This window comes from Dunckerocampus dactyliophorus, chromosome 9 (assembly GCF_027744805.1).
Source record: "Dunckerocampus dactyliophorus isolate RoL2022-P2 chromosome 9, RoL_Ddac_1.1, whole genome shotgun sequence".
NCBI lineage: Eukaryota > Metazoa > Chordata > Actinopteri > Syngnathiformes > Syngnathidae > Dunckerocampus > Dunckerocampus dactyliophorus.
Window position 1 is genome coordinate 1,137,521 of NC_072827.1, and position 13,997 is coordinate 1,151,517.

The following is a 13,997-nucleotide window of genomic DNA, read 5'->3' on the forward strand; positions in this document are numbered from 1 at the left end:
TTGGGAATCAAACTGTCATCTTTCCAGTCTCAATTTCTGTACATTTTGGTCACAAACATGTGATTCTGTGGTCCTGAGACAAGCCCGCCACATGCACGTGTGAGCTAGTGTCCCCGCCTGCCAGGCCCAGGCTGTAGAGAATAAAGAGCCATGTCAGCCGGTTTAGTGAGTCTTCATCAGAATGAATGTGATCATTGTACATCAATGTGTACATCAGGTTTGAACAATGCATGGCTAGCAGTTGCTTGATGTAAAACAGCACCCAAAGACAAGCAACAGCATGCCTTAAGGGTCCAAATGAACATGCTAACAAACAAACATTGCTTGCACCCTTCCAGACAAAGCGGTTGCATGCAATTAAAAGTGGGATCAGCTGTGATATACGACCGGTCTTTTCAGTCAGCAGATTCATCTCCCACACGGGCCTCCTGACCCCGCTTTAATGAGAAAAAGCTCCTTTGCCAAAGTCCTCTGATTACAACTAATTCCATTTTCGTGGGTTAATTAGCGCCATGTTTAACACAATTTATGATTAATTAAATAAGCGCCAAGAAAGCAGATAACAATAGCGGAAGCAGTGTAAAACAAAATAGCACAAAACAACAATCTTATTAGCACTAACAAGTAAATACGACGAAATGTCTACAGTTGAAAGGTCCTAATGTTTGGAATTTTTATTTTGTGCCTTTAAAATTCAGTCTGCTTTTTCTTTGGATGTTTTCATCACACTTGTTCCCAAAGAAGGATCAAGCTCAGCAATACTTAATCCGACTAAAACTGCTTCACTTCTTCTTACACTTGGGCGATAATATCACAATGTGACTTCAAACTAGGGACGCTCCGATCGATTAGCACAGGTGGATTTCCGGTGATCGGCATATGCCGACAGACGCCCATCGATCACGTGTGGCTCCTGCTACTGCAGCCTGTAGTGTAGTATGTTGAGTGGTATGCTCCTGCCACGTTCCTTCACACTGTGCAGGCGTGCCCAAACCACAACAAACATGTCTGCCAACACGTGCTATAACAAGACATCTCGCGGGGGTAGTGCGTTAAAAAGCATTAATTGAAGAACAAACACTTGACCAATAATGTGCAAATAACCCAAAAATTCATCCTTCGTCAGAAGTGGAGGACACCAACAGCGTTTGCTGACTGCTCATTACCCACCTACGTGCTACCTGACATCACCCACCTACGTGCTACCTGACATCACCCACCTACGTGCTACCTGACATCAACCACCTACGTGCTACCTGACATCACCCACCTTGTGTGCTACCTGACATCACCCACCTACGTGCTACCTGACATCACCCACCTACGTCCTACCTGACATCACCCACCTGATGTGCTACCGGACATCACCCACCTACATGCTACTAGACATCACCCACCTTATGTGCTACCTGACATCACTTACATTATGTGCTACCTGACATCATCAACCTTTGTGCTACCTGAGAGCACCCACCTACAGTACATGCAACCTGACATCACCAGACCTTATGTGCTACTTGACATCACCCACCTTGTGTGCTACCGGACATGACCCACCTTATGTGCTACCTGACATCACCAACCTATGTGCTACCTGAGATCATCCACCTACATGCTACCTGACATCACCAGACCTTATGTGCTACTTGACATCACCCACCTTGTGTGCTACCTGACATGACCCACCTTATGTGCTACCTGACATCACCAACCTATGTGCTACCTGAGATCATCCACCTACATGCTACCTGACATCACCAGACCTTATGTGCTACTTGACATCACCCACCTTGTGTGCTACCTGACATGACCCACCTTATGTGCTACCTGACATCACCCACCTTATGTTCTACCTGACATGACCCACCTTATGTGCTACCTGACATCACCCACCTACGTGCTACCTGACATCACCCATCATATGTGCTACCTGACATCACCTACCTTGTGTGTTACCTGACATCACCCACCTTGTGTGCTACCTGACATCACCCACCTTGTGTGCTACCTGACATCACCCACCTTGTGTTCTACCTGTCATGACCCACCTTATGTGCTACCTGACATCACCCACCTTGTGTTCTACCTGTCATGACCCACCTTATGTGCTACCTGACATCACCCACCTACGTGCTACCTGACATCAACCACCTTGTGTGCTACCTGATATCACCCACCTACGTGCTACCTGACATCACCCACCTTGTGTGCTATCTGACATCACCCACCTACGTGCTACCTGACATCACCCACCTACGTGCTACCTGACATCACCCACATTGTGTGCTACCTGACATCACCCACCTACGTGCTACCTGACATCACCCACCTTATGTTCTACCTGACATCACCCACCTACGTGCTACCTGACATCACCCACATTGTGTGCTACCTGACATCACCCACCTACGTGCTACCTGACATCACCCACCTTATGTGCTACCTGACATTAACCACCTTGTGTGCTACCTGATATCACCCACCTACGTGCTACCTGACATCACCCACCTATGTGCTACCTGACTTCACCTTGTTCTACCTGACATCACCCATTTTATGTGCTACCTGACATCACCCACCTACGTGCTACCTGACATCACCCACCTTATGTGCTACCTGACATCACCCACCTACGTGCTACCTGACATCACCCACCTTATGTGCTACCTGATATCACCCACCTACGTGCTACCTGACATGACCCACCTACGTGCTACCTGACATCACCAACCTTATGTGCTACCTGACATCAGCCACCTACGTGGTACCTGACATCACCCACCTACGTGCTACCTGACATCACCCACCATGTGTGCTACCCTACATCACCCACCTACATGCTACCTGACATCACCCACCATATGTGCTACCTGACAACACCCACCTTGTGTGCTACCTGACAACACCCACCTTATGTGCTACCTGACATCACCCACCTACGTGCTACCTGACATCACCCACCATATGTGCCACCTGACATCACCCACCTTGTGTGTTACCTGACATCACCCACCTACGTGCTACCTGACATCACCCACCATATGTGCTACCTGACATCACCCACCTTGTGTGCTACCTGACATTACCCACCTTGTGTGCTACATGACATCACCCACCTAATGTGATACCTGACATCACCCACATTATGTGCTACCTGACATCACCCACCTACGTGCTACCTGACATCACCCACCTTATGTGCTACCTGACATCACCCACGTACGTGCTACCTGACATCACCCACCTTCGTGCTACCCGACATCACCCACCTTGTGTGCTTTCTGACATCACCCACCTTATGTGCTACCTGACATCACCCACCTCATGTGCTACCTGACAACACCCACCTACGTGCTACCTGACATCACCCACCTACGTGCTACCTGATATCAACCACCTTGTGTGCTACCTGACATCATCCACCTTATGTGCTACCTGACATCACCCACCTACGTGCTACCTGACATCACCCACCTACGTGCTACCTGATATCACCCACCTTGTGTGCTACCTGACATCACCCACCTTATGTGCTACCTGACATCACCCACCTTGTGTGCTACCTGACATCACCCACCTTATGTTCTACCTGACATGACCCACCTTATGTGCTACTTGACATCACCCACCTACGTGCTACCTGACATCACCCATTTTATGTGCTACCTGACATCACCCACCTACGTGGTACCTGACATCACTCATTTTATGTGCTACCTGACATCAACCACCTACGTGCTACCTGACATCACGCACCTTATGTTCTACCTGACATCACCCACCTACGTGCTACCTGACATCAGCCACCTACGTGCTACCTGACATGACCCACCTTATGTGCTACTTGACATCACCCACCTACGTATTACCTGACATCACCCACCTACGTGCTACCTGACATCACCCATTTTATGTGCTACCTGACATCACTCATTTTATGTGCTACCTGACATCAACCACCTACGTGCTACCTGACATCACCCACCTTATGTTCTACCTGACATCACCCACCTACGTGCTACCTGACATCAGCCACCTACGTGCTACCTGACATCAACCACGTTATGTGCTACCTGACATCACCCACCTACGTGCTACCTGACATCACCCACCTACGTGCTACCTGACATCACCCACATTGTGTGCTACCTGACATCACCCACCTTATGTGCTACTGACATCACCCATCTTATGTGCTACCTGACATCACTCACCTACGTGCTACCTGACATCACCCACCGTATGTGCTACCTGACAACACCCACCTTATGTGCTACCTGACATCACCCACCTACGTCCTACCTGACATCACCCACCTGATGTGCTACCGGACATCACCCACCTACATGCTACTAGACATCACCCACCTTATGTGCTACCTGACATCACTTACATTATGTGCTACCTGACGTCATCAACCTTTGTGCTACCTGAGATCACCCACCTACATGCAACCTGACATCACCAGACCTTATGTGCTACTTGACATCACCCACCTTGTGTGCTACCTGACATGACCCACCTTATGTGCTACCTGACATCACCAACCTATGTGCTACCTGAGATCATCCACCTACATGCTACCTGACATCACCAGACCTAATGTGCTACTTGACATCACCCACCTTGTGTGCTACCTGACATCACCCACCTTATGTTCTACCTGACATGACCCACCTTATGCGCTACCTGACATCACCCACCTACAGTACGTGCTACCTGACATGACTCACCTTCTATGCTACCTGACATCACCCACCTACGTGCTACCTGACATCACCTACCTTGTGTGTTACCTGACATCACCTACCTTGTGTGTTACCTGACATCACCCACCTTATGTGCTACCTGACATCACCCACCTTGTGTGCTACCTGACATCACCCACCTTGTGTGCTACCTGACATCACCCACCTTGTGTTCTACCTGTCATGACCCACCTTATGTGCTACCTGACATCACCCACCTTGTGAGCTACCTGTCATGACCCACCTTATGTGCTACCTGACATCACCCACCTACGTGCTACCTGACATCAACCACCTTGTGTGCTACCTGATATCACCCACCTACGTGCTACCTGACATCACCCACCTTGTGTGCTACCTGACATCACCCACCTACGTGCTACCTGACATCACCCACATTGTGTGCTCCCTGACATCACCCACCTACGTGCTACCTGACATCACCCACCTTATGTGCTACCTGACATCAACCACCTTGTGTGCTACCTGATATCACCCACCTACGTGCTACCTGACATCACCTACCTACGTGCTACCTGACTTCACCCACCTACGTGCTACCTGACATCACCCACCTTATGTTCTACCTGACATCACCCACCTACGTGCTACCTGACATCACCCACTTTGTTCTACCTGACATCACCCATTTTATGTGCTACCTGACATCACCCACCTACGTGCTACCTGACATCACCCACCTACGTGCTACCTGACATCACCCACTTTGTTCTACCTGACATCACCCATTTTATGTGCTACCTGACATCACCCACCTACGTGCTACCTGACATCACCCACCTTATGTGCTACTTGACATCACCCACCTACGTGCTACCTGACATCACCCACCTTATGTGCTACCTGACATCACCCACCTACGTGCTACCTGACATGACCCACCTATGTGCTACCTGACATCACCAACCTTATGTGCTACCTGACATCAGCCACCTACGTGGTACCTGACATCACCCACCTACGTGCTACCTGACATCACCCACCATGTGTGCTACCCTACATCACCCACCTACGTGCTACCTGACATCACCCACCATATGTGCTACCTGACAACACCCACCTTATGTGCTACCTGACATCACCCACCTACGTGCTACCTGACATCACCCACCATATGTGCTACCTGACATCACCCACCTTGTGTGTTACCTGACATCACCCACCTACGTGCTACCTGACATCACCCACCATATGTGCTACCTGACATCACCCACCTTGTGTGCTACCTGACATCACCCACCTTGTGTGCTACCTGACATCACCCACCTTGTGTGCTACATGACATCACCCACCTTATGTGATACCTGACATCACCCACATTATGTGCTACCTGACATCACCCACCTACGTGCTACCTGACATCACCCACCTTATGTGCTACCTGACATCACCCACCTACGTGCTACCCGACATCACCCACCTTGTGTGCTATCTGACATCACCCACCTTATGTGCTACCTGACATCACCCACCTTATGTGCTACCTGACAACACCCACCTACGTGCTACCTGACATCACCCACCTTATGTGCTACCTGACATCACCCACCTACGTGCTACCCGACATCACCCACCTTGTGTGCTATCTGACATCACCCACCTTATGTGCTACCTGACATCACCCACCTTATGTGCTACCTGACATCACCCACCTTATGTGCTACCTGACATCACCCACCTTGTGTGTTACCTGACATCACCCACCTACGTGCTACCTGACATCACCCACCATATGTGCTACCTGACATCACCCACCTTGTGTGCTACCTGACATCACCCACCTTGTGTGCTACATGACATCACCCACCTTATGTGATACCTGACATCACCCACATTATGTGCTACCTGACATCACCCACCTTGTGAGCTACCTGTCATGACCCACCTTATGTGCTACCTGACATCACCCACCTACGTGCTACCCGACATCACCCACCTTGTGTGCTATCTGACATCACCCACCTACGTGCTACCTGACATCACCCACCTTATGTGCTACCTGACAACACCCACCTACGTGCTACCTGACATCATCCACCTTATGTGCTACCTGACATCACCCACCTACGTGCTACCCGACATCACCCACCTTGTGTGCTATCTGACATTACCCACCTTATGTGCTACCTGACATCACCCACCTTATGTGCTACCTGACATCACCCACCTTATGTGCTACCTGACATCACCCACCTTATGTGCTACCCGACATCACCCACCTTGTGTGCTATCTGACATCACCCACCTTATGTGCTACCTGACATCACCCACCTTATGTGCTACCTGACATCACCCACCTACGTGCTACCTGACATCCAAAGCCTCCTAAAGAAGTTGTCTCACCCTCTGCAAGTTTGACCAGTGATATATCCATCCATAGATCCATCTCCACATCACTGGGGGGGGCGGGGTATGCTGGAGCCTATCCCAGCTGACTGTGGCCACGAGTGATACATCAATGTTCTCTTGAAAAAGTAAGTCCCATATGTTTGTGCTTAAATGAAGGAGGTGTTTGATGCTTCTTTTTTCATATCATATAGCCAACAACAGGGGATAGTCAGGAATTCGTGGCCCCATGAAAAAAAAAATCGTGTTGCCCCTCCTCCCCCATTTTATTTGTAATTACCTATTTTTTGGGCCCCCAGTCAGGGGACCTTGGAAGTCTCCCGGCTTTCCCGCCTTATACCTGACCCCTGGCACATCATTAATTGCACTCATGGATCCCTACTTCAAACACTTCGTCAGTACTTTTATGCTACTGATGATGTGCTGTTGCAATATTTATCCTGCTCTGCTACTCCGATGGCCGCAACTTGACACCGGAACTGATTATTTGTAATTTACTATTATATAATGCTTCATTTCTTTTTACACTTGTGTGACACTTGAGAACGTTAAAATGGGACATAAAACATTGCCTCTACGCATAATAAAGCTTTTATGATGACCACAGTTTGACCCTGGAACAGATCATTTCGATTTCCCTCTCTTTTTGCGTTTATGTTTGACTATTCTACAGAGCTTCACTGACAGTTAAAAATGTTAAAATGAGACTTAAAACATTGCCTAAAGCTCTTATGATGGCCACCATTTCTATTTCTTTCATTTGTTTCACTCGTGACCGACAGAGAATGTCTCAGTCTATTAGAACCAGCTGCATGGTTCTGATCATGTGACACAGCAACCAAGAGTCACAGGTGGTCCTGAACTGGCCCACTTTGCCCTGCCAGATGTGACACACACGTGCATCTTTCAATGATGGCGCGCGTGTGCACACACACACACACACGCTCATCCAGGGTTCATCAACAAAAACAGTGGTGTCCCAGTAGAAAGGTTGTCGTGGCAACAGTATGCAAACATCATGTGAGGGAGAGTTGAGGTCCAATTAGACGCTCACTTGTTTGTCACTCGGTGTCGACACAACAAGCAAAATCACTGATCTCTTCAAGTGCTCTCTGAAAGCCCCGCCCACGTGGCATGTCATTGTTAATGCACGTTCCAGGGCCTTGTGGGCGTGGCATTTTTGGACCAAAACAAATTATGAGCTAGTTCTCTGATGAAATCAAATCAACAGAAAAACATACCTGTAGTTTCCATATTGAACTACTCAGGACTTATCCTGTAAGTAGTAGTGCTCGGTGTTGAAACACTACTCGTGCTATTAGTCATACTTTGTGCAATCTCAGCATGTGTAATAACAGTACAAATGCTAACAACTGATGGTACATTTGCCAAAGTGCTGACAGGAAGCAGTAGTACTGCTAGTAGTAGTAGTTGTAGTAGTGTAACCCACCCGGTCCATCCAGCCCCTCGTTGGCTCCAACCAGGGTCTGCAGAATGAGAGTAGGGAGCGCTAGCCATCGAGCTAAAAGCCCAGACTTTCAACTCCACGTCCAGCGCGACACTTAGGGTGGCTAGTATTTGTTGTGTGACTAGTGGCAGTAATTATGCTAGCTAGCTGTGGCGCAAGTAGTACGCAAAGTCCTGGCAGCTAGTAGTCGTGGTACATGTTGTAGTAGTTGCAGTAGTAGCCATAGTGCTTGTAGCAGACAACTAGCCCTTAAAAAGTAAAAAAAAAATCAAGTACTTACCAGACATTAGGTGCTCCTATCAACTGCTGCTGCTGGGGGTGAGCCATATCATTATTGGCATGTAGACTGACCAATGACTGGGCGACTCATGGCGCTGCGCTGGTGTTAATCATAGCTAAAGTGCTAAAAGTGCTAATGCTCATATTAGTAATAAAGTCAAAGTTGTATTCATAGTTGCAGTTGTACCTGTAGAGCTAGGAATAGTAGTACTCGTAGTAGTAGTATAGCACTGCCGTGGTTGTGCTATAAGCCTCAAGTGGACAGAGAACATGCTAGCAGTAGCTTTGGTGACCCTTTAAGATGACGCTTGTGTACTTTGAATCTCAGCAGCTGCGGCTGCCAATCTGTCCGTCATTATTGATCACCTCACCCGCTGTCAAAAATCAATGATGAAAATATCTAAAGAGGGCCCGTCATGAAGCCATCTGGTAACCCACCACTCCCAACACCCCCATCCCAACCTCCTCCGCCTCCTTTGAGACGTCCACCTCTGTCCCTGGAGACGTTGACATGCACGTGACACGGTGCACACCTGGGGAAACCTTTTCTTTGTCACGGTTAACTCCCCACTTGACGTTACGATATTGTCAACACATCTGGTAGTTGTCGTTGTGCAAATAGCAGTTATGCTTGAAGTAATCATGCTTTTTAGCAGCTATGGTGCTACTAGTAATAGTGTTGCTTGTAAGCTATAGTGCTTCTAGTTGCTAAAGTGCTAGTACTTGTCATGATAGTGTTAGTAGCTCCAATGCTAATGCTACAGTGCTAGTGGTAGCTGAAGTGACGTCATCCCGCTGCTAGTCGTAGTTGTGCTAATAGCAGCTGTGATATTGTAGCAATAGCAATAGCTGTCCTAGTGGTAATAGTGTTGTTGTACGTTATAGTGCGACTAGGTGCTAAAGTGCTAGCAGTTATCATGCTAATAGTAGCAGTAATAGTATTCCCAGTGTTTTTGGTAATGTTGTTAATAGTACCAATGATAATAGCTGCTAGGCTAATAGTAGACAAAGTGTTTGTAGTAAGCTCCAAGGGAAATATGTACTTACAAGGCGCTAGGTGTAACTGCGAACTGCTGTAGCTAATCACCAGTGATATGTGCATGATTGACATGTAGACTGACCAATGACTGCATGAAGACTGTGGGTCCAATCAATACCGTAGCAAACAATGCAATATGTAGTGATATCAGTGTGTTACATTCATTACATACATTCTGCTGACAAAACCAGCTAACTCGTAATACTATGCTAGCAGTGCATGTTTCAGTTCGTAAATATGATATAACAGTTATATTTACCCTTACATACAAACTGTTACCATGGAAACACACTTGTGTTTGGCTCCACGACCAACCAGGCAGCTGTTTGGGCCCTTTTTTCCTCTGCTGTGACAACTGAGAATGTAGCTTTTTAATTAGCACAACATTGAGCCACAAAGCCACATGACAGGAAGTAGGAAGTAGTGGGAAAAGTGGCCTGGTACGGTGCACGTGAAGAGCACATGGATCCAAACATCACGTGCAAGCTCACGCTGGAATGAGCGAAGAAGCTACTGAGCTCCCCTTTTAAAGGCCTCTAAAAATAACTCACCCCCCCCCCGCCACTGAGGGGCGGAGCTGACAGCGGAGTCCAGCCAATGGAGTACATGCCTTCTTCCGAGCCCGGCCTTCCCATGCAAAATCCGCTCCCGCCTTAATTGGCCAGCGCTGACATCATGGCAGCAATTTGCCTTATAAGGTCTGAGACCGAATGACGTGGCTCCGCCCCGTCTCAACCCCGCCCCTATACTCCAGGCCCCTCCCCTCGCCGTGCCTCAGCGCTGATGGAGGATCAAACCTGGCAACCCAGCAGCCTGCATGGCGCGCTGGCTATGCGGAACCACACCTGGCACCCGAAGCGAGGAGAGGCGGGACTAGCCGGGCGAAAACAAACAAACTAGCTTTGAAATAGCTGCTTTGTAACACTTTATTTTCAATAAAGTCCTCAGGTGCGCGCTCGTCTGCGTGCCAGCCCCTCGAGCAGTTGTAGGGGGGGTTGTTTTTTTTCCCCGAAACGCAAGAAGAGGAAATAATTGGATTTGAGAGTTTTCGCGTCTGATTTGGACTCTTTGGCTTATTGGCGGCTCCAAGCATGGACGTGCTGGCTAATTACAGCATTTTCCAGGAACTCCAACTCGTCCACGACACTGGTTATTTCTCCGCGATGCCTTCCCTGGAGGAGAACTGGCAGCAGGTTCGTGCGTCTTTAAAAACATCTCTTGATATTATTTGTTAGCATTTCAAGCTGTTCTTTTGAACCAGTCTGGCGCTTACTTTCTCTTGCGTTGCATTTATTTCATTATATTTCTCACATGGTGGAGCGCGGCGAGGTCCGCTGACAGGCACACGCACGTAAAAAAAAAACAAAACACGTTCTGCAGGTCACGCACGCGCTCCTCGCGGTGGTCACAGCACTTTTTCCTGATTTTATTCATTTTTTTTCCATAAGCTGGAATTTTCACGAAGCGCTCCACCAGCGCTCTTAAAGCGTGGGTGTGAAAGCTGCAGGTCGTGGCCACGTATCCCCCCCGGGCAGCCATGCAATAAAAAACACTCCACTTTTGGAAAAAATACCAATGTTAATATAGAATAAGAAACATCGCATCATGTTTTGACCACTTTCATTTTCTTTTGACTCTTTTCCCGTGCACGTGCATCCTATGCCGCCGCCTAATGGCCGCTGGCTCTTTTCCTAAATAATACATGCACACCTGCCACAGTCAATTTGCAGATTGAATTATGTATTATGTCATCATCACCGTGCGTGTGTGCGCGTGCCATTCTAAACTCAATGAAGGAAAAATGTTGAGATTGTTAAAATGTTATTTTGTTGACATTAACAATCACTATTTGATGAGCACGTGTGTGCAGTGAAGGTTACACTAGGATGGACACAGCCGTGGACACTGCGTGTGTGCGTGTATGCGTGTGTGAGGACCACATGTCTATAACCCCCTACAGTGCTTAATGAGGCCTCCCCGCCGCCGGTTTAATGGATGTTAACATGACAATAACACAGTAAAAAATGCAAAAAAATGAGTGAAAGCACAAAGCCAAGGATGAATTCCTTTTAATGCAGAAACCGAACAAAGGCACTTAAAATCCCGCAATCAGACAGTAATACGATATCGGCAGCATAAACGATTGCATTTGGCTCAACAGGGTGGGAGAAGTGAAAGTCTGGTGTCGAACTCATACATTGCGGAAGCAAAATACGCTTACACGCAGGCGCTGTCCTGCCTCTGTCACCGCGCTGTTACAAAAATATTTAGGGGTCGACGTTGCCAAACTTTTATACGTCAAATTAAAATTCAGTGTTTCCCATACGTTCATTTATTTGTGACGGCCCGCCATGAATACATTTGGAACATCACAAATAGATTTGGTCCATGTGTCCGCATATATATATATACACACACACATATATATACAGTATATACAGTATATATATATATATGTATGTATATGTATGTATATATATATGTATATATGTGTGTGTGTGTGTATACAGTCAAACTTGTCTATAGCGGCCACTAGAGGGAGTCTGCAAAAGTGGCCGCTATAGACAGGTGGCCTCTATAGACAGGTTGACGTCCAGTTTGAATGTTGACCAGTAGAGGAAAATAAAGGGAAAAAAAAAAAATAATAATGTTGACCAGTAGAGGGCACTGCGGACTGCGGATAAAAGTTGTACAGCACTACTAGGCTTGTTATTATCATGGTTCATGGTTCATGGTTTTAATCCTGAACATGCATATGAGTCAAACAGTAGCACATCACATAGTACAATTCACAATTTTGCATGTCCAAAAAGGAGTAGGAAGAAGCAAAGCTTATTTAATCCCAACCCTCATCAGTTTCACATCAGTTGCAATACATTTATTCACCTCTTGTTCTTCCAAGTGTACTTTGTAGGTCTACATGACAATGTAGTGCAATCATAGCCAAGGTTTTTACTTACTAAAAGGAAGCTAGAGGCTTAATAATAACTGATAGAATATATCCACCACCCACAGAACAAAGCTGTGCTAGTAATGTCTTACGCTTGTTTTTAATATTTTACTTTTTATCCGGCAGAGTGTCATTACAGCTTTAGTTCATCAGGAAGTGACGGGAAGTGACGGTGGGCGTCCCGAGCAGGAGAGCTAGGCTCAGTGCTAGCTGTGAGTTTGGAGAGAGTTGGGAAGTGTGTTTATGTTGGCGTGGATGTAAAGTCCTACAGTGTTCTCCGCTGTTAATAAAGCCATTAAAGTGCATCGGCGACGTGAGTCTCTCCTTCCCCACAACAAGCGGCATTACAGTATTGACCAGTGCACACCAGGAAATAAACGGTGTCATTTCTTACAGGCATTGGCTGGACAGCTATGTAGTGGGGCTTGTTTAACCTTTGCCTTGTGGGCAAGCAGGAAGGAGAGACGATGCTGAGAGATGTGTGTGTGTTCTGAGCTGCTGTCTGGTGGCCGCGTTCAATAAATAAAGTTGGCAGAAGCAACAGGAGAAGTTTCCTTCTTTGCTTCGGAGCTGAATAACACTGACAAGTTAACAGACTAGTAGCGAACGGAAAAGAAGACGGCTTTGTTTGTGTCGAATACAGAAGATGAGGACTTTGATGGATTTGTGGATGAGGATTGATGAAAAATAACGTGAGTACATTCTAAAATACTTCAATTAAGTACAACCAAACTCAGTTTTGCTCCCGCTGCCGCATGCATGCTAGCGTATGTTTTTTTTTTATTGTAGCGTCGCTGGGAGCACGTCCTGTTCCCAGCCTACTTTGCGGTAATGTTTTGGTGCAAATGCTCTTAAAGTTACATGTTTGACCAGGAAATAGCAAGCTCAAAAGAAGACGGCTTTTTTATGTGGAACAACTGACAGCTTGTGTGGATCTTGTGAATGATTGTGACTGAGCTAGGACTCAGTAATTAAAGTCTACACACGACGGCTTCATTGATTGAAAAACAAAACTTTTTCGTGCATGAAGCTTCTACTTGAGTTGGTAATTTGGCCGCTATATGCGGTCAGATATTGACCAAGGGAGACAAAATGGGTGGTCGCTGGCCGCGTTGGACAGGTGACTGCTATACACAGGGTCTATAA

The 13,997-nt window shown here is 47.2% G+C and overlaps 1 protein-coding gene across 1 annotated transcript in view; it reads left to right on the top strand.

The window, feature by feature from the left end:
- The first annotated feature begins 10,696 nt into the window (after nt 1-10,696).
- The window catches only part of klf7b (Kruppel-like factor 7b), a 62,030-nt gene continuing 58,729 nt past the window's right edge, over nt 10,697-13,997 (top strand). The window contains exon 1 of the mRNA XM_054786285.1: nt 10,697-11,094. Coding sequence (XP_054642260.1) covers nt 10,993-11,094 — 102 coding nt within the window. The 5' untranslated portion in view covers nt 10,697-10,992. The remainder of the gene's footprint in view (nt 11,095-13,997) is intronic.